At 50.6% G+C, this 20,207-nt stretch overlaps 1 protein-coding gene across 1 annotated transcript in view; it reads left to right on the top strand.

Annotated features, from left to right (window-relative positions):
* Positions 1–20,207, top strand: part of Tgfa (transforming growth factor alpha) — a 93,229-nt gene that overhangs the window by 25,786 nt on the left and 47,236 nt on the right. Inside the window, 1 exon segment of the mRNA XM_041635581.1 lies at positions 10,122–10,175. Within this exon segment, the coding sequence (XP_041491515.1) occupies positions 10,122–10,175 (54 nt within the window).

Genomic DNA, 20,207 nt, shown 5'->3' on the forward strand with positions numbered 1-20,207 from the left:
TCTGCCTATTTCAGGCTCCAAGGCCTTGGGCCCCATAGTTGGTACTATAACCTCGACCACTTGAGCCCCAACCCTGTGTCTGCCCACTCCCCCAGGCTTTTTCTCATCCTTCTAGGACCCTTTCCAGAGACGCCTTGAGGTCTGACTCAATGGCAGTCAGCTGGCATGGACTTTCAGAGCCCTCAGCCTGGCACAGTGTCTTTGCCATTCAGCCCTGGTAGAGTCTGTTGGTGACTCAAGATTTGGGGACCCCAGCCAGCCCTGATACCTCACCGTTCCAGGAACTCAGATGGGGGTGGCTGGAGGAGCCCCTGAGGAAGAGGAAACTTGACTCAGGACCCATCCCAGATCCAGAGATGGGCTCCCTCCTGGCAGAGAAGGGCATGGCACAGATCTTGCAGATAGGCCTTGCCAAGGGCCTTCCTTGCCCCAGGACACACACACAGCTCTGAATCCTGGCAAGTAACCGATGGAGCCGGAGCTGTGTTGTCAGGTGTGTTTTCTCTTCAGCCAGCACCAGTGAGCAGCATAGTTAGTTGTGCTCGTGAGCGGGTGAGGGGTCAGAACAAGGAGGGGGGTCTCTGTGGCAGTGCAATATGTCTCGGCTCACACATGTGGCCTTAGGAATGGAAGTGTCTCAGTAGGACAGGGTGGGTCTCCTGCAAGCACCTCTTCGGCTCTCTTGTTAGCCGATTCTCACTGTTTATTTACCTTGACCACTTTCCAGCACGTCAGGATGCACCAACTCCTCCTGCAACTGGGTCGACTCTCTGCCCAGCTCATGTCTGTGATGTCACTTTTAGGCATTTATTAATTAGGACCTAAACTGGAAACAGCTCAAAGTACTCGGCAAACATTTATGCTTGACCTTTGACACAGGGAAAGAAAATTACTAAGTAGCTTTTATAAATCTGAGACTATGAGGTCTGGGCTGTGAGAAACTGGGAGAGAGAAACTGGGAACCCCAGATGGTCCGTGTGTAAAATCCAAGTGGGATTCTTTGCTGGTCCTGGTCATGAGCAGCCGGTAGCTCAGGGAAGTCAAAGGACCTAGTATCAGGCATGTGTAAGAAGCAGGCATTGAGCTGGGCTTGGAAAACTGGATGGGATAACACGGGGAGCAAATGAGCTAGCATGTTTAGGCAACCTGGACCAGCTGGGTGCCATTGGGAAGAAAGAACAGGAAGAGTGAGAGCCTCATGGACCTGGCAGGAACTCCACTGATGCTTCAATGTGGCTCCCCTCTGTGGGGGTCCCTGGGCACACACTGGTCCCACTGGCTTCCATGGGCTTTGCTCAGGACTCCTTAAAGGCGTCCAAGTGAGCTGAGAAACTTCCCTGGGAAGATTGGGGGTCCCCGGGGAGAGAGGAGATCCTCTGCATCATGACTTGCTATGAGACAAGCTAACACCATTGAGTAGCAGATGCATTCATTTGAATTTTAACCCAATTATGGGTTTTGTCTGTGGCTGGTCAGCCTAGGCATTCGACAGGCAGGCTCTGTGCTTGCAACCCCAGTGCTCTGAGCTGGGGCAAAGAGTGAGATAGACAGGCACAGACAGATAGACAGGCACAGACGGACAGATGGGACATGGTGGGAAGAGCTGACAGGCACAGCTCCCTGGGGCAGGTCGATCTCCTTACTCCCCCTTGAGCTCTTTCTTCAGAGACCACTTCTAGAGTTCACTGTGATGGCTTTGAAAACTGGAAGGGTGGCTTCCTGCAGGAAAGGGACTGTAGGCTGTGAGCAATGGGCCTCTTTGTCCCCCATCTCTCCAGCCCCTAATTGGCCACCATAATAGATGCTCAGTCACCACTTGAATGAATAAATGGTCAGGATCTAAGCGTGCTCCATTTCCCCTGAAATCTGAATAAGAAAGAAAATCTAGAAACGTAAGAAGAAAGGAGTGTAAGCAGAGAATTCTGGGGAAGGGCAGTTTTCTGGACCCCCCCTCCCCCGGCATGTTCCCCATCATCACCTCCAGCTTCCTTCCCAATAGGGAGACAGACCTCTTAGAGAAACTCGGTCCAACCAAAGTGGGCGCCAGACGTTAGGCCAAGTATGGGGACAGTGGGCACAGGGAACACCACACCACTGGGACAGATGGGTAAGTGGGACAATCTCAAAGCCACAAGGGGATAGGAGGAGTGAACCAAAAAAGACATTAATGTTTGCCACAGGTGAGCCGGTCTTTGAGAGGCAGACGTGATTTCCACCGGGGTGAGGTGAGCCAAGATGAGAGAGCAGCACGTGAAAGACAGTGCTACTGTCCGTGCCCACATACGAGTCACGTGTAGTTCAGGGCACAGCGTGCTGTTCTGAAGCTTGTATCCGCTGTGACCCAGGTGATTGGCAAGCCATTGGCCTAAGCACCATTGATAAGAGCAGTCGAGTGTGGTGGGGCAAGCCCGAGATCCCAGCACCAGGGAGATGGAGACAGGAGTATCAGGAATGCAAGGTCTTCCTTGGTACATAGTAAGTTGAAGGTCGGTCTGGGCTACCTTAATTATTAAAACCCACCCTGTCTCTAAAATAAAATAAATGGGAAGAAATTCTCACTCAGTGCCTTCCAGGTTTCTGGAAAATCCATTAATTCTTGCGTCACAATGACTTTGTCCAGGAGACAGAATTTGTGGCCTTTTACAGTGAAGGAAAAGAGGCTTCCACAGCTCCACAGAGGTCAGAGTTGCAAGGACCCCCACGCATGGTAGCCACTAGGATAGGCAGTGGGAGCTAAAAAGAGGAGGTACGGGTGTTTGGGTGCAATACCAATGGAGCCTGGTGACTGGGGAGGGGGTGAAGCTTTGCTGTTTGTTGCGGGAGAGACTAGCCTTAAACTCACAACATAGTCACTGAGGACTACCTTCATCCTCCTTCAACCTCCAGTCATGCGCCACCACACCTGGCTTTTCAGGCTGTGTATTTTTAAATCTGGCTCAGGGCTTCAGCCTGGGCTGTGAGTTGGGGAAGGAGCTGGTGTGACCTGTGGCCTCCTCTGCCCTCTCTCAAGTAGCAGCATCCAGAGCAAAGGTGGGAAGGCCTTGTCAGAAGAACCAGTTTGGCATCTGCTGGTGCTGTCTACAGAGGTGCTGAGGCCTGGACTGGGGAGCCCAGCGACACAGGGATGGATGAAGTGTCTGTGTGGGGGATGATTGTGTTGAAGGGCTTGGGCTGGATTGCAAAGTAGAGGGAGGGGCTGACCTGGTCCTCAGTCCAGCTTAGAACAGGAGGAGGTGGAGGAGTACAGGAGTTTAATTTTGACCTTGTGACTTGGAGAGCAGGCCCTGGTGGAGGGTGGGGCTAGAGCTGTGTTGAGATGGTCTAGGTGACTTCAGCAGCTCAAACCACAGGCCTCTACTGCAGTGTGATAGTGGGGACACTGCCGCTGCCCCGTGTGTCTCAGATGTCTAGAGGGGAGATCTCAGATCTCAGATTTCCTTCCTTCCTTCCTTCCTTCCTTCCTTCCTTCCTTCCATCTTAAATTATGTGCGTGAGAAACCTGAGTGCAGGTACCCAGGTACCATTGGTTCCCCTGGAGCTGGACTTACAGGAGATTGTGCGCCACCTGACTTGGGTGATGGGAACCAAACTCAGTGCCTCCGAAGGCAGTGCCTGCTCTTAACTGCTGTGCCATTTCCACCCACATCCGTTCCTCCTGCATTTCTTTCTCTTTCTCTTTCCCTCCCAATCTGACCCTCTTCTTGTTGTTGTTGTTATGTAGTTGTTTGCTCAATATTTGACTCATTAATATAAGTAGACTGTGGCCTTTTAAATCCTCAAAAGCAAGGTTGGTGCCCTAACACCCTTGGGCTTTAGCCAAGTGACCCTGGCTCTCAAGTAGTCCCTTGTTGAAGTCCTTTCTGGACATCCTGAAGGAGAGCAGGATGGGTGACTGTTGCTCCCCCTCTGAATCCTGGGGAGTTCTGTGGAGTGAAGAGGCAATAATCCGGCAAAGCAGGTCAGTAGGCACATTGTGCTGTACGGAAGCGACATGCCCACTGCACTTCACCTTCGCCATAGTCCCGTGAGGAGATTCCCTTCCTGTTTGACAGAGGGATTTCAAGGCTTAGCGAGCTTAGAGTGTGTCAAAGTCTCCTGGGCACAAACACTCAGGTCTGTGGCAAAGTCAAGGCACATGTGAGTCAGAATTCAGAAGGGGCAGAGCTATTGTGCCCAACCCCTCTGCTGTCCTTCATCTCCCTGTTCCTAAGGGTCTCTTCCATCCAGAAGGACATAGAAAATTGCTATGAACTTTCAGTGACACTGGAGGGTGAACTGTGACACCAATGCCATACAGTCACCAGAAGGTAGTGCCTTAGACTTGCCAATGTGCAATTAGCTGCTCGAGGGACCCCAGAGGAGAGTAGAACAGGCAGCCGAGGACCCAAGGTCGCTGACTCTCTTGAGACCGCTGGATAGATTCGCAAGCCATCGAGTCTGTACTGAAGATACAGAAGTGGGAAGTACACCGACCTGATATCTCCTCCAAAGCCCGATAATTTCTATTAAAGCACCCCTTGCTGAGGCTGTGTACAGGTAGTCATTATGCCTGGTCCCCAATTCCAGGCTGCGGACTTACTCAGAAGGAGTCAAAACATGGTCAGTTGTCCCCAGCTAGCCGACTTAGAAGGTAGACAGCCCTCTGTCTTTGTAGCTGCCTGTAAATTGGAGACTCAGCCAATCTAACCAGCTGTGCCCCCTAAAGAGACAGTCCAAGATTGAAAAAGATGTAACTGGCCCAGGCATGGTGGTACAAGCTTGTAATCCCAGCTCTCAGGAGGCTGAGACAGGAAGATTGCTGTGAATTCAAGACCTGCCTGAAATATGAGGTAGAAAAGAAGGAAGAGGGAGAAAGGGAGGAGAGGGAGAGGAGAAGGACTTGCTGAAGAAAACAAGGTCCTAAACAAACCTAGACTCTGGTCTCCTGTCTGCCTGTATTCCCCATTCTAAGCATGCCTGACTTTAGCTGAAAGGGAAAGGGGTATTGGTGTTTTGGGGGTGATGTTTTTATTTTTTGGTTTTTCTTTTGAGTTACAGTCTCAAGTGGCCCATCTGTGCTAGAATTCTCCACGTAACTGAGGATGGCCTTGAACTTCTAATGCTCTCACCTCAATTTCCTGAGTTTGGGGGCTACATACCTGGTTTTATGTAGTGTTTGGGATGGAACCCACAGTCTGGTGTTCTGCTGGCATTTCTTCTCACCTCCAAAATAGGAGCATCATACAGGCTGTAAACCTACAGTCCAAAATCCACAGTGAGGCTTCAAGCAGAAGATTCCACATCTGACCTTCTGGAGTGGGTCACAGTCATCAGGCAGGCACCCTAAAATTACTGAGCCCAAAGACACTGAGTCTATTCATAGGAGATATATATATATATATATATATATATATATATATATATATATATCTCATGTATATGAAACAAATTAATTTTCTGTTTAGACTTTGATCCTGTTTCCAAAATATATCAGAGTCTACATACAAATATTGCCAAATAAAATTCAAAAAATTTAAAAAAATCTATATATATTGGGCTGGGAAGATTGCTTGATCATTAAAATGGTTGCCCTGCAAGTATAAGGCCCTGAGTTCAACCCCTAGAACAAAGCCAGATCTGATGACCTGTGCTTGTAATCCTAGCATAGGAAGGTGGAGCCAGGCTCCAAGGAACTCACTGGAGCTCCAGGCCAGGGAAAGGCCCTGTGTCCATACAAACTAACAAGGGACTGGAAAGACGATGGTCCAGCAGTTAAGAGCGTGTCTCAGTCAGGGCTTCTACTGCTCTGACAAAACACCAGGATCAAAAAGCAAGTTGGGGTGTGGGGGGGGGGGGGATGGATGGGTTTATTCAGCTTCCACTTCCACATTGCTGTTCACCACTAAAGACAGTCAGGACAGGAACTCAAACAGGGCAGGAACCCAGAGGCAGAAGCTGATGCAGGGCCACAGGGGAAACTGCTTATTACTGGCTTGCTCAGCCTGCTTTCTTATGGAACCTAGGACCTCCAGCCTAGAGATGGCCCCACTCACCAGTGCTTCCCCCACCCCCGCCCCATTGAGCACTTGAGAAAACGCCTCACAGCTGGATCTCATGGACGCACTTCCTCAACTGAGGTTCCTTCCTCTCTGACGACTCCAGCCTGTGTCAGGTTGACACAAAACCAGGCCATACAGAGAGAGCACTTGTTGCTCTTCCGGAGGATCAGGCTTTCAGCCTTGGCCCACATGGGAGCTCACAGCCATCCATAACTCCAGTTGCATTCTGCATCAGGACCCATCGCCTGACACAGCACTGACCTTTGCCAGTGAGTTCCCCACCAAATTCTCTTCCCGGATATCAAGGCCCAGCCTGATTCTGAAAGATTACTCTGGAGGTAGGGTGGCTGCGGCAAGAGCCTTGTGTCCCATGGGGCCATCTATCTAGTGACTCATTCCTGGGTCTCTTGTCTTTCCAAACACCTTACCTCACTGTCCCCAGACTTCTCCCTGTCCTGTCTGGCCAGTTCCTCCAAGGTTCCTCTGCAGCTTTGCCTGGTATCCTCGGGAGCTTGTGCATAGCACCTCTGGGAGCAGAGCCAAGTGTAAGCTGACACCTCTTCCCAGGGGAGACAGGGAAGTTCTTCTCTCCTGGGGAATTTGTGGGTCTGTGCCAACAGGGCCTAGGATCCTGGTTACCCATTCACAGGTATTCTTGTGCCACCGGGAGCCCTACAGACCTGGTGCCAAGCTGCAGGGTCCCAGAGGAGGCTACTCACCTTCCTCCTTGGTTCCTCATCTTTTCCTCATGGTTTTCCACCTCCAGTGAGACAGAGAGTAAGAAGGGGAGACTAGCAGTGCCCCCCAAGTGCTCATGCATCCCTCTGTCCCACCCTAGGGCAGCTCCTGCCCACCCCTCCCCTGTGCTATTGTTGAACCCACGGCATCAGCTCCCAAAAGCACCTGCCGTGACCATGATCCACCTCCCCATCTTTCCTCAATGCAGAACTTGGCCCAATCTTGTCCTTCCTCTAAACCCAGGCATAGAGTTCCAAACACGAAATGTGGAGCTCTTGCTAGGTTCTCCCCGAGCAATCAGTGCAAGGGACAGGAGCTAGGAGCAAACATGGGCTACAACAGAGGCCAGGGCAGGACACACTCACCTCAACTGGTGCGGCCAGGAGCCAGAAGATGCCCCTCTCAGGCCTGAGTACTACAGCCAAATGCTTCCATAAGAGGTGATTGCCAAGTGATGGCAGTTGAAGACAGGGGATCCTGTCTCAGACAGAAAGCCCAGCTTGGGTTCCTGTCCAGACTGTCTATCTCAAGAGTGGGGCTGAAGCATGGATGCCCCTGCTCTGGGACCCAGGGGAACAGGAATGCCCCGCCTCTCTTAATGGCATTTCCCACTTTTCCATCATGGCTAGGCTTGCGGGTGAGAGCTGCACTTCTGCAAACTCCCAAAGCATGGGTTAGCCTTGTTGACCACCTTGTCTCTGTCACAAGTTTCTGAGTGGCAGACAACGGAATTACAAGCATGGTGAGTTCACCCTTCCTTGAGGGCAAGCCCTGGGTCCCAGGTCTGTGTTGGGAACAGAGACCAGGCTTCCCTGAGGAAACACTTCCGTTATGTGTGGCTTTTCTCTCAACACCACCCTCTGCCCTTCTTTTCTTTTTTGAAGACCGCAGTCGGGGTTTCCCACATTGGAGCTAGTTAGACAGACTGAGAATGAGAAGCTGACAGAACAGCCTTGAAAGGATTCCTGTCCCTGAGGGAGGAGAGCTGGCTGGGTGGCCCTACAGCCAGCCTTCCCATCCCCAGGACCTGTGCCAGGTGGCTTTGATACTCAGACTAGAGGAACTTATGGCTCCCGCCTTCTGCTGAGCCTCAGCCTGGACTGTATCTTTCTGAGCTCTGGCGGTGACAGCCAGCTCTGTGGTGGCCCCTTGGCTTCTCAGAGCCTCGTGTCTGCCAAGGCCACACGTTCCTTGAAGGCCTTCAGACACCAGGCCACATGTACGGGGGCTTCTGGCTCCCCAGGGTATGCAGATGGAACACCTCAGGCCTGGCTCGTGGGGAAACTGAGGGCAAGGAGAAAAATCCCAGGGGATGAGGCTGTAGGCTCTGCGGGCCTGCCAAGTCTGTGGGTTAAGCCAGGAGGGTCATACAGGTGGAAACATCCCCGCTGGTGTGCCGTGACCAGACAGGGCACATTCACTCAGCAGTGTCTTGAACATCTCAAGTAAGAAGACTCAAGTTTCAATGTAGCACAGAAGTTTGGGCAGATTTCTGAATCTTTAAGCCCCTGTGTGCTGGGCACCCCCACAGGCAGGAGGACTGGCGGGAACTTGCTTCTAGGGTCACAATAAGAAGGAGTTGAGAATGTCTGCAGAAACCTGCGCAGGTTGTGGGACCCTGGCACCACACCTGAGAAGAGAGGCTGAGCCTCGTCTGCCTGGCCCAGGCCCATAGCGGCTAGAGGAAAGTCAAGGCATCATGGGAAATGGGGGACAGAAGGTGGCTAGGATTCTCACCGTTCTAGAATCATGAAGAGAAACAACGTGTTGTTCGTTCCTCAGAGGAACACACGTACTTTGTGGCCATTAATTACTTCCTGAAATGCCTTCATGAGTTTGGCAATTGGCAGCTGGCAGGTGAGAAGGAGAAGGGGCTTTGTGCCAGGTGAGGGACGGGCCCCAGCGCACACCCCATCTCCTGTCTTTCCTCCAGAGGCTGGCAGGGCCAGACTCAGTGCTGGGCTTGTGCTATTCGCCCTGACAGGCAGGGTTCAGGCAGGGAGGAGACATAAGGATCACTCAGTGGTTTGGGGACAGTTGCTGACAGGCTGGTCATGCTCCCTGTCCTGAAGTATGCCAGGCATCTCGTGTCAGCCTTGACTGATTACGGGTCACTGACTGACTTCAGCCCAGAGTGGTTTGTGGCAGTGGCCACAGCATCAGGACGTGACTGTCCCATAGTCTGAGGGTACAACCCCTAGCTTTTTCTGGCTCTGGCAGGAATGGAACCCTGGGTGTGAACGTGGCAGATGTCCCTTTGAAATGTGTCTGGGGAATCCTATGAACACGTGTAGAAAGGGAACACCTCCTCTGAGAAACGGGGGCCCACTCTTGGACCTCAGAGGTCACGTGGGTCCTGTGCTATGTTAGAAGGGCAGAAAAGACCTAACTCGATTTCTGCAGTGGCTTAGGGAATCAGTCTTCTAGAATAGTCTGCCTGAGGCCCAGCCTCCTCTGGAGGACTGCCTGAGCCATCTCTTTGCCTTTCAGATCAGGGAAGTTAATTCATGATGATGGCAAAACTCACAAGAGCTTTCTTCTTTACAAGAACTCACTGCTCTGTTTCTAGAAACGTCCACCACCATAACATGAGGGCTCATGGGGATCACCTATGGCAGAGGTGGCTTTACAGATCACAGAGAGGCCCTGCACGTGTGCCTTGCTGTGTAGTCTTGGCGTCTGTGTCTTGTGAGGGAAGTCAAAGGGAGCCTTGGCTCCCAGGGTTCTGCGTGCTGCCATCATGGGGTTTCCGTCCATGGGTCTTTGGCCCTCCCATGCTCAGCACCTATTGAGGCCTTGACATACCTGAACGCACCTGTGACGTATCAAAGAAGAGTGCAGTGACAGTTCTCCCCACTGTCCTCAGCCAGGCTCCTCACACATCCCGACTGCGGTGGTGCAATGCTCTTGGGGTCACCATCCTCCTTGGCTGGGGGCAGCCGGTCCTGGGGAAGCAGAGTTCCTTACTAGACCCCAGCTATGTCTCAGTGCATTGCTTCAGTTACTGCTTAGAGGGAAGCCTATCTGCCCCTGTGTGAATATGGGGGGCTGGACCCAATCTGTGAGTATCCTCACACCCAGCAGACAGAAAACTCTGCAGCAAGTGGGGAGAAACTGCAGCCAGAGGAGAACACTATTGCTAGCCCCCTGTGCGCCTCCAACCGTGAACGTATTTCCCCTGGTCTTGGCACAAGGGGCCCTGCTTCCATTTTGCACTGAGCCCTCAAAGAGAAGTAGCCAGACACACTTGTCGGCCCCTTAGTAAAATTCTGAAGTCTTTGCCTGATCCCCAAGGAAGTTCTTTTCTGAGGTGACACTTACCTGCCCTCTCTGCTTCCCCCACAGGTTTCGTGTTAGCTGTGTGCCAGGCTCTGGAGAACAGCACGTCCCCCTTGAGCGGTGAGTCCATCCTCCCTGGGTGTGCATGGGGTGTGGATCCTGCCTCACTTCTGGAGAACCCTCTCCCTGGGACACTCGCCTGTCCTTGAACCTTCTGCATCTCCTCCGGGCAGGAAGAGGGGAGCCTACTAGAAGGCTTCACCATGGCCCAAGGGCGCTATGCAACCCCCTCAGGGGCAGCCCATTCACAGAACCCTTCACCTGCTAGACAGCCAGTGTGGCAGGTGAAATGGGCATGCAGGCCCCCAGAGCTTGAAGCTGTCCATACTTTACCAACCGTGTGATGATTGGGTTTCCGAAGCTCCTGTCCATTCCTGCCCAATGATGGTTGCTTATTTATTCTCCCCACAACCGCCCTCCTATCTCCCACCCTCTCTGTCAGTACTTCCGAGAGTTGGGAGACAAAGCCCTCACCATCTCAATGTCCAAGGGAAGCCCCTTCTGTTTCACGGGCTCCTAGCTAGTCGCTTCTGTTTGTACACGGTAATGGTTGTCTTCGTGATTTTGATTCCTGCTTTTCCTGTGTGTCGGGACACAGGAGTGTGCATTTATTAGGTACTCTTGTTTGTGTGACAGGCATTTACCCACTAAGCCATCTGGCAAGTACCAGATGCCATAGCAACATTTACAGCCTGGCCTTAAGGGAACTTGGACGTGAGACCAGGCGGGAGTAAGTGCCTCCAGGCCGTTCCATGAGGCTGATGCTGGCGTGTGGCCCTGCCTCGCACTCTTCTAAAGCAAACTGTGCACCTGAAGCATGCAGGCTTCGGGGCTGGGTCAGCCCGGCCAGCTACTGGGCCTCTCGGTTGAGACAGGTTGGGATGGTGGCGAATGCTGAGGTGGCTGTCAGTGGGAAGGATGCACTTGACTGTGGTACCCCTTCAAGTCTATTCACACAGACAAAGAGAGTCTGGTGACATGAGTCTGCTCCCTCTGAGCCCTGGAGTGGCTCCTGATGAGCCTCTTCGAGGTGCTGTAGGCTCCCTTGGCAGACCTGATCATTCAGCCAGAGAATGACAGACTAGCCTCCATCTGATGCCCCAGTTCCCACTTTCCCTTCTGGATTTGCCCAACCCTTCTCACACAGAGGCCCCCAAAGCAAGTGCACCCCCTGCTATGCTGCCTGGACTCTATAATGGCTGAACACCCATGGAGGCTCAGGATGGCAAGTCAGTACAGAGGCCACACTGCATTGTACAGAAGGCCCCAAACAACATCCCCTCTGGGGACAAGCGAGGCCGCTACCTGTCTGACAGCTGGCTGCTCTCGGTTGGCTGAATGATTAGATGTGGGACTGGCTCTCTTTAGTTTTACACAGTCTAGAGCCTGGGTCCTGGGACTCGGGAGAAGAGGCCAGGAGTCAATTTCAGTGGTGACTATGTCGTGGTCACCTCTGCAAAGGCCGAGGTTGGGTGACTAAGTAGGGCTGCCTGCCTCCCTCTCTCTTCTTTGCGGTGACCTCATCTATAGGACTGCTTGGTTTGTCCCACCCCTTTCCGCCATCCCCAGGGCTGAAATTCTGCACTGGGGGTGGCTCAAATGTGCCTGTGCACGCACGTTCAGGTACATGTGTGCATAGGCGTGCATTTGTTCATATACTCGTGGAGACCAGACGGCAGCATTGAACCTCATCCTTTGAAACATCGTCCGTCTTTTCTGAGATAGGATCTCTCCATGGTTAGGAGCATCCCAGTTAGGCTAGACCAGTGAGCCCCAGTGATCCTTTTGCCTCTGCCCCTGAGCACTGGATTAAAAGCACTCAGCAGCCTCTTTCTTTTTAGCATGAGTTCCAGGGATTGAACTCAGATCCTCATGCTTAGACATAGGCACTCATTGGCTGAGCCGTCTCCCCAGCCCTCAGTGTTAATTTGGGATTATTTTGGTGTTTTCTTATATTGCCTGATACGTGTATTTTTTTCTTTAGTGATTATGTCGGTGTTTTCTTATGTTACCCGATTCAGGTATATTTTTTTCAGGTGAACTCTGTTTTAGAAATTTTATTTATTTATATGCTAAGTGACTTCAATATCTAAGTTTTCCTCCCTGGGTATTAGTGGGCTCGTATACTGAATTCCACAAGCATCTGTTAGGTGTTAGAATGAGGAATTTCAGGATGGTAGCAAATGGGCCCAGCTCTCCACTTTGTTGATCGGGACCAGAAGCCAATGGACCTACATTTGGTTTAATACATCCCTGAGGGACAAGCATGCCACAAGGGCCTCTGGCAGACCTAGAGCGAAGCCCCAGTATTACAGAGAATTGTGGAGAGAGAAAATTGCAGACGCCAAGTGCCATCAAGGGTGGGACCCCAGTTCAGCAGAACACAGGGTTTGTCCTTTTTCTTTTCTTCTTCTTTTTGGCGGAAGCATCCATGCCATTAGAGCAGTTGCCCTTGGCTTTCTTGGTAAGATCTCATTTTGTTACTTTCTCTTAGATCACCAATTATGAAGGACAGAGGGTGGCAGAGGTGTGGGAAACTGAGTTTCATCAGTAAAGGCTTCACTGGCATTTACTTTGGGTGGAACAGTGGAGAATATGGGGCCTTGGAGAGGAGGCCAGGATCCTGTGTGGGGCCCACTTGGTTTTAGACTTTCCAAATTCCTGAGCAGGTTAGTCCTCAAGTGTTTGCTTAGATTAGTTTCACATCTGTGGGACCAGGCTGAGTGATGGCCTGAGAATCTCCACATGGCTGTCCTGGTGGACGCGGAAAGGCCTTGGAGGGCTCCTGAGGATGCCTTCAGGCTCTAGGGAGCATTGCAGTCAGTGATCATGTCGTAAGGCCTGCCCTGGGCTGGGTCGAGAAGTGGCACTGTGATTGCCTAGCAGATTCACCCTCCATGTCCACAGGTTCTGTGTTGTTCAATGTTTTATTCTTTGGGCTTTTTAAGGGGCCCACCATTCAGCTCCCAAATAAATCACACACGGGGCCTATTCTTAGGAATGACCAACCTTAACTTGACTTGTTTCTTGCCAGCTTTTCTTAAATTATCTTGACTACCTTTTGCCTCTGGGCTTTTGCCTTTTCTTCCTTCTATGTCTCTTGCTTTCACTCTTAGTCGGCGGCCGGCCTGGCCCCTCATGTCCTCCTCTCCTTGTTCTTTAGCTCCTTCTCCTCCTCATTGTTTCTCTGTCTATTCATTCTCTCTGACTGCCAGCCCCACCCATCCTTGCTCCTGCCTTGCTCTTGGCTGTTCAGCTCTTTATTAGACCATCGGGTGTTTTAGACAGGCAAAGAATCACAGCTTCACAGAGTTAAACAAATGCAGCATAAACAAAAGCAATACATCTTTACATCATTAAACAAATGTTCCAAAAATAATATAAAATAATATTAAAATGATATTCCCCAAAAGTTATGCATCTTAAAAGCCAAAGGATAAATGGCTCAAAATACCTGGAAAAATGGCAAAATACTGAATATGTATAGACTTGCTTCCCCAAGGTGTCTACAAAAACAGCAACAATATGGCTGCTATTTATACATTATTTTGCATATTATAGTAATGCAGAGGTAATTTTAAATGCACAGGAGGGGCTAGGGAAATGGCTTGGTGGAACTGTGAAGATCAGAGTTCAAATCCTCAGAACCCACTTATAAAATGGTGGTTCCCTGTAACCTCAGCACTTAGTAGGGGAAGACAGCTGATTCCTGGGGCAAGCTAGCTAGACTAGCTGAAAGGGTGAGTGACCCTGCCTCAATAAATACAGTGAAGAACAGTCCAGGAAGACACCTGATGTCAACTTTGGGCCTGCACACACACACACACACACCTGCACACACACACACACACACACACACACACACACACGTACACACATATGCGCACAGAAAAAACAAATCTAAAAAATGTGTGGGAACATGAGTGTAGTTTCAGTGTACACCCTACACTATTTCCTGGAAGGACTTGAGCATCTGTGGTTTCAGTACGGACTGGTCCTTCCTGGGTACAGAGGGACAGCTGCATTTGATTCTCTTAGGATGCTGCATCTCAAGGATGCTCTTGTACCTTCAGATTCTAACCGTCTGGTTGTTAAAATCCTACAAAGAATCGAAGATCTCTGCCTGGCCCTCCAGGAGCCCACACAACGGGTGACAACACAGTCTGTGGCCTTTCTTGGGAGTGTCACTGGATGCTCAGTGTGTCACCTAGACCATAAACTACCACACGAGTGAAATCAATATTCTGAAATGAGGAGCATAAACTTTTATCCTCGTCAGTTGTCTGTTTATAAAACATCGTCTGGAGGCAGATGAGGGCGTCGGCATTCACATCCTAGAACACAGGCTACGCCCTCCTCAGGAAAAGCTCCCACCTATATTCAAAAGGCACTCGCTCTTCAGTGCCCCCTTTAAAAGGGACAGAATGCACCCAGACACAAAGCTATCGGCAGCTGCTTGCCTCACCCTCAGCAATGCTACACTTTCTCAGGCCGTTCATCTGGTTCTTTTCTCGTGAGACTCACTGTAATGACCAAGAAGGTGTGGTGAGGGCCCCTCTGGGTTCCTGCCTGCTTGCACGCTCTCCAGAGTGACTGTCTGCGCCTCGGATTCCTCCTCTTTCACCTTTGGCCAGTGTCTTTGGACACACACCTGGCCTCTCAGCGTGTTTGTCAGTTTGTTCAATTTAGTGTCGGGAAGACTATTCAAATATGATAAACACAGATGCTTCACCATGGAGTTCTTCATAGAGCATGCCACCATTCCCACTAGCATGGGGAGATAGTGACCAGGTCAGGCATCACTGGGGACTGTAGACTCCAGTCTGTTGAGATGAGAGTCCCGGCTGGGCTGGACAGAAGGAGGGCATGTCGGATTAGAGGGGAAAGCCTTTGAAGGCTTTGCTTGTTTACACAGCCAGCCAGCCAGGGCTCTCCTCAAGGCTCACCTCCTTTAACAAAAGCTTTTCAGAACTTCAAACTGCTTCCCCGTTCCATTGTCTACGGTTTTCCCACATGTGAAGCTGAAGCCATTCTAAAATTAGAAGGCTCACGTGTTCGAGCCAGGTACATGGTTCACCTGTTTCAAATCTGCGTCTCACACAAGAGGTTTGCTGTGCCGGGTTCGAGAGGAAACCGCACACACCTGTGAGTGGTTGCCTAGTGCTTGCATAGAGGAGCAGAGGGATGGAATGAGAGTCTTCCTGCCTCCCAGGGTGTGGCCTTGATGTCATCTACTTCCTCGTTTTACCTGCGACTTGTGTGTCTATGTGTGGTGGACATGCCTGTACAGGTGTGTGCTTGTACACATTGAGACTGGAGGCTGACTGACATAACTTCAATTGCTTACCACCCTTTCCCCCCTGCCGCTTCTTAGATTTTTCTCTCAATTTACAGTCGCGGGTATGTGCCTGCCTGTGTTTGTTTACTGGGTGGGCATAGGAGTTTTCAGAAGGCAGAAGAGGTGTCAGTCCCCTGGATCTGGAGTTACATGTGATCATGAAGCCACCATGTGGGTGCTGGGCACTGAACTCCAACTTTAACCCCAGTCCTCTACAAGACTGTACGCATTCTTAACTGCTAAGCCATCCACCTTATTTTTGAGAAAGTCTCTCACTGAGCTGAGAGCTTGTGGATACAGCTAGATTGGCTGGCGGACAAGTACCAGGGCCCTTCCTGTCCCTGCCTCCCCAGTGCTGGGATCTCAGGTTTGTGCCTCTACACCTGACTTTTCACAAGGGTGCTGAGATCGGGACTCAGGTCACCGTTTTTTCACAGCAAACACTTTACCAGCTGAGCCATCTCCCGGCCCTCCCTGTTACTTTTTGCAAAGGAAATTGTGCTATGCCTGTTGGTTTTCAAACAGCCTTCTCTGGGAGAAAACAAAAACAAAAAAACAAAAAACCATGGAGAAGGGTTGTTCCCCAGACTCGCTGTCTCAGAGACACTTACAGAGCCCTAAACTCTCCCTGCACCTTGATTTCCTATCAGCAAAATAAAGGAATGGAATCACATCGGTGACTTTCAAACCACAGGTCACAGTATAGCTTTAGTAGGGGCATGAACAACACTTCAAAGGCATTCATGGACTCCCTAGAGGCATCAGGATGCAGGCATTCATGGACTCCCTAGAGGCATCAGGACGCAGGGGAAGGACTCGGGTGTCAATCCTTGTCTGAGACAGGGTCTCTTTGCTTTTTTTCCTGCTGTGTGCCAGGCTAAGAGGCCTGTGCGCTTTCAAGGATTCTCCTGTCTCCGCCTCCCATTTGCCCCACGTGGGAGCAGGACAGCAGATCACTTACGACATGCTCACCTTCATCAGGCCTTTCCAAAACCCCGTACCTACAAGAACAGTAGCTCTCCTTCCGTGCAGATATTTCATTAATTTCCATAATATATAATTAACTTACGCAAATACAATAATGAGTACAACTGACATGAACAGGTTGGAGCACAAACACAATGGCCAGTGGTAAACATATAATCTAGCTGGTAAGAACAGAAATAGGCTGTCAACTATGGAAGCCGCCTACCTGAGCTGGTGCTGGCTGAGGGCCTTGATCCAGTGGTGCCAGGAGACGAAGGGGAATGCTTGGCACTGGGTGTGCTAAGGGCGTGTTTTAGTAGAGCTGGGAAGGACAGCCATCATCTTTGGAGGAAGCAAAGCAAGCGATAAGATGCTTAGAATTTTAGAATCTGGGGCTGCAGAAGCCTTACTATGTTGTTGTTTTTAGTGTTTAACATTTATTTCCCACACACTGTTGAGAACATTCTGTGAACCAGGCGTTGTATGCAGCCCTGAAGAGAACTAAGTGTATGTCCTACCAGAGAAGGGCATCTGATCAGCCAGGTCGAAATGATGATTGGTCTGGTCTGGTCTGGTTTTTAGAGACAATTGGCCTTGACCTTTGATTTGCTGTGTATTTGAGAGTGGTCTTGAACTCTTGATCCTTCTGCCTCCACCTCCCCAGAGCTGGGATTGTAGGGATGTGCCCTCATGCCTGGCTGATGGTGATTGTGGCATCCCAAACACAGACAAAGCCGGGACACACCATGATAGACTTCTCTGAAGAAAGCCACACTTGTAAACTCCGGATACTCCATGTTCTTAAGCTAGGTTCCCACGGGAATAGTTATCACCCATTGCAGTCAGTTACACATTGCTAAACTGGGTGCCCAGCTGGCTTCCCTCTGATTGGCATCTCTTCCCAGTAGTGGCCGTGACACAGCCAAGGAGAGCATGTCTGTCTCTCTCACACGCAGCAGTCCTGCCAAAAATAGAGCCCAGGTCCTACAAAAACATCACCTTCCCTCCGTCCTCCTGTGCAAAACATGGCTACTTAGAAGAGTTGGCCCCAGAGTTCTGTTGGGAAAATACTGGGTACCCAGTTGGCCCAAGGAACACAGATACCAAGACACATGCAGAGATCCAGAGGTCACACATGGACTGGGCCATTACTCTGTCTTAGATGAAGAACATCCTAAGGCCAGCCCTCCTGTGTCTGCCTTAGTGAAGTCCAAAGAAGAACCTGATTGCCTTGATACTTTGGAGCTTTAGAAGCAGGAAAGGATGAAAGGGCCAGAAGGCAGTGAGACCTGAGGAAGAAGGCAGATTTCCTAGTTAGACCTGGAAGAGAGGAGCCTGGCATCCCAGGTCCAAAACGCCCTGGGAACTATTATACAAAACATATGTTTGCTGAGCAATTTACTGCCTTCCAGGCCCTGATGTCAATTGGACACAAACTAGAATTGCCTGAAACTAACTTCAATGGGCAATTGTCTTTATTAGGCTGGTCTGTGGGCATGTTTGTGAGGGCTTGGTTTGACTGTTAATTGACGTAGGAGGGTCCAGACTGCTGCAGACAGCACCGTACCAGGCCAGTGGTCCTGGGGTATATAAGAAGGCTAGCTAAGCGTGACTCTGAGCCAGTCAGCAAGCAGGGTTCCTCCATGGCCTCAGCTTCCTGTTCCTGTTTGCCTTCCCGCCCTGACTTCCCCCAATGATGGCTTGTGATCTGGAAGTCCATGACTGAGTAAGCCTTTTCTTTCTTCAAGACCTTCTGCTCCACTGGAGACAGACATCATGGATTACTGCTGAGCTGACACATTTTCAAGAATGATAGTAGAGTTTGGGACCTCTCCTGTATATGTTACATGATGGCAGCATCGATTGCCAATAGGTGTGCAAGCCAGTGTGACCTTTATGATATTGGCAGATTGTGATAGTGTCTTCCTATGTAGCCTAGGCTGTGCCTTGAGAGCAGCTCAGTGTTAGCCCGTAAGTAATAACTTTAACATTGTTCATACCCTACAACCTCACTGTGGCTCTTCTATATAAAAACAATGAGAAGTTAGGTTGTTCCTCACTGGAGCAAAAGGAGTCTTTGAATGTCCAGAAAGGGAAGCAGTTCCAGAACAGGTAGGCAGGTGGTCCCTCAAAGCTGTCCAGGCGAGGGGGATGGAGAGATGATTCTGGTCGAGAGCACTGCTCTTCAGAGAATCTGAGTTCAATTCTAGTACCCATGCGGCAGCTCACAAACCCCAGTAACTTTAGTCCAAGGTTTACCCTCTCACCTCTGAGGGTACTGCATGCATGCGGTGCACATACATGCCTACAAAACACCTGTACACATTCATTTTTAAATTTTTAATTGTGTTAATGAGTCAGGCATGGTGATTCATGCCTGCGATTCCAGCACTTGGGAAGCTGAGGCAGGATTTTGAGGTCAGCCTGGGCTACAAAAGAAACCCTGTCACAAAAAGAAATTAGGCGAAGTCTTGTGTATCCCAGGCTAGCCTCGAACTCACTTATATAGTTAAGGATGACCTTGACCTTCTGGTTTTCCTGCTTCCACCTCCCAAATTCCAGGGTTACAAATATGCTTTTAAAAATTCTTCTGATGAAGCAATGAAAACAGAAGATATGCATGATGTTCATGTAGAAAAAAAAATGAAATTGAAAGATCTACCTCAGATTTACAAATGATAGGCCCAGAAGCGAAAGTCAAGGGCGAGCAAGTTTACAGCGATCATGTCCAGTTGATGAGCTTGTCACTCCCTTCGTCCTGGGTGTCTAGCAGCTTTGGTGATCACAGAGCCTGGTCCAGCTGTGCTGTCTCCAAGCACACCCCCCACTAGCATTGGTCAAGGGCCTCTGCCCTGTGCCCTGAACCCTACCTAACCCCCAGGTCCCAGTCCCATACAGCCCTCCCGGTGGCCTTGGCATCCAGCTGAGTGACTCCTCACCAGTTCACCTTCATGGCCCTGTGGATCCCACATCACAGTCCTCTTTTAGAACCCAAATGTGGGGGTTCCTAGGTCCTGACGCCTCAGCTTGAATTTTTTGCTTTACAACGTCTTGTGCTCGGTAGCAGTGATTGAGTCGCACAGGACACTTAGCACTTCTTAAGAATTTGGCTTATCAAGTAGATGTTCAAGGACAACTTTGTAGAATTTGTTCTCAATGATTACGTCCGCACAGGACCCAGGGCACAAACTCCAGTCCTCAGGCTTGTCCGGCAAGCTCCTTAGCAGCTGAGCGGTTTCACCCACCCCCAGGTCCTCGGCGCAGTGTTATCAGGTGGGCCCTGTGTTAGATGACTTTTCTAGCTCTGGGCTAATGAAGGCAGGAGATCGGGGTACATTCAAGCTCAAGCGGTTGGCAGCGTGGTCCATCAAAACGCATTTTCAACCTCTCTTTCCTGTGTGTGCCGTCCACCTGGAGGTCACCTCATTGCAAGGGGAGGAGTCATACACTGGAAACTTCTCCCTTTTAACAGAAAAGTGGAAGATGTCCCCAACCCTAGGGACATCTCTCATCCATGAAGACAGACTGAGGACAACCGGGAGAAGCTGAGGGTGGCGTGGTCTCCCTGTGCCAGCTCCTTCCTTGGTGGAGTTCTCCTGGGCTGTAAGGATGAGGCTTTTGCTCTGTGTGTGCACTGGAAGGGTTCCTCCCACATTGTCCCTTGCCACCCACTGCTGTTCTCCATGCTTTGTGTCGTTGCTGGAGAACCAGGTCCTATGAAGCAAGACCGTCTTTATGAGGCTATTTTGTCCCTTGTCGTTGAGCGCTGAGGCTGTGGATCTGCCCCT

The sequence above is a fragment of the Microtus oregoni genome, unplaced genomic scaffold, assembly GCF_018167655.1.
Source record: "Microtus oregoni isolate MIOR12 unplaced genomic scaffold, Mior012 000002F_ref0000024, whole genome shotgun sequence".
NCBI classification, from domain to species: Eukaryota; Metazoa; Chordata; class Mammalia; order Rodentia; family Cricetidae; genus Microtus; species Microtus oregoni.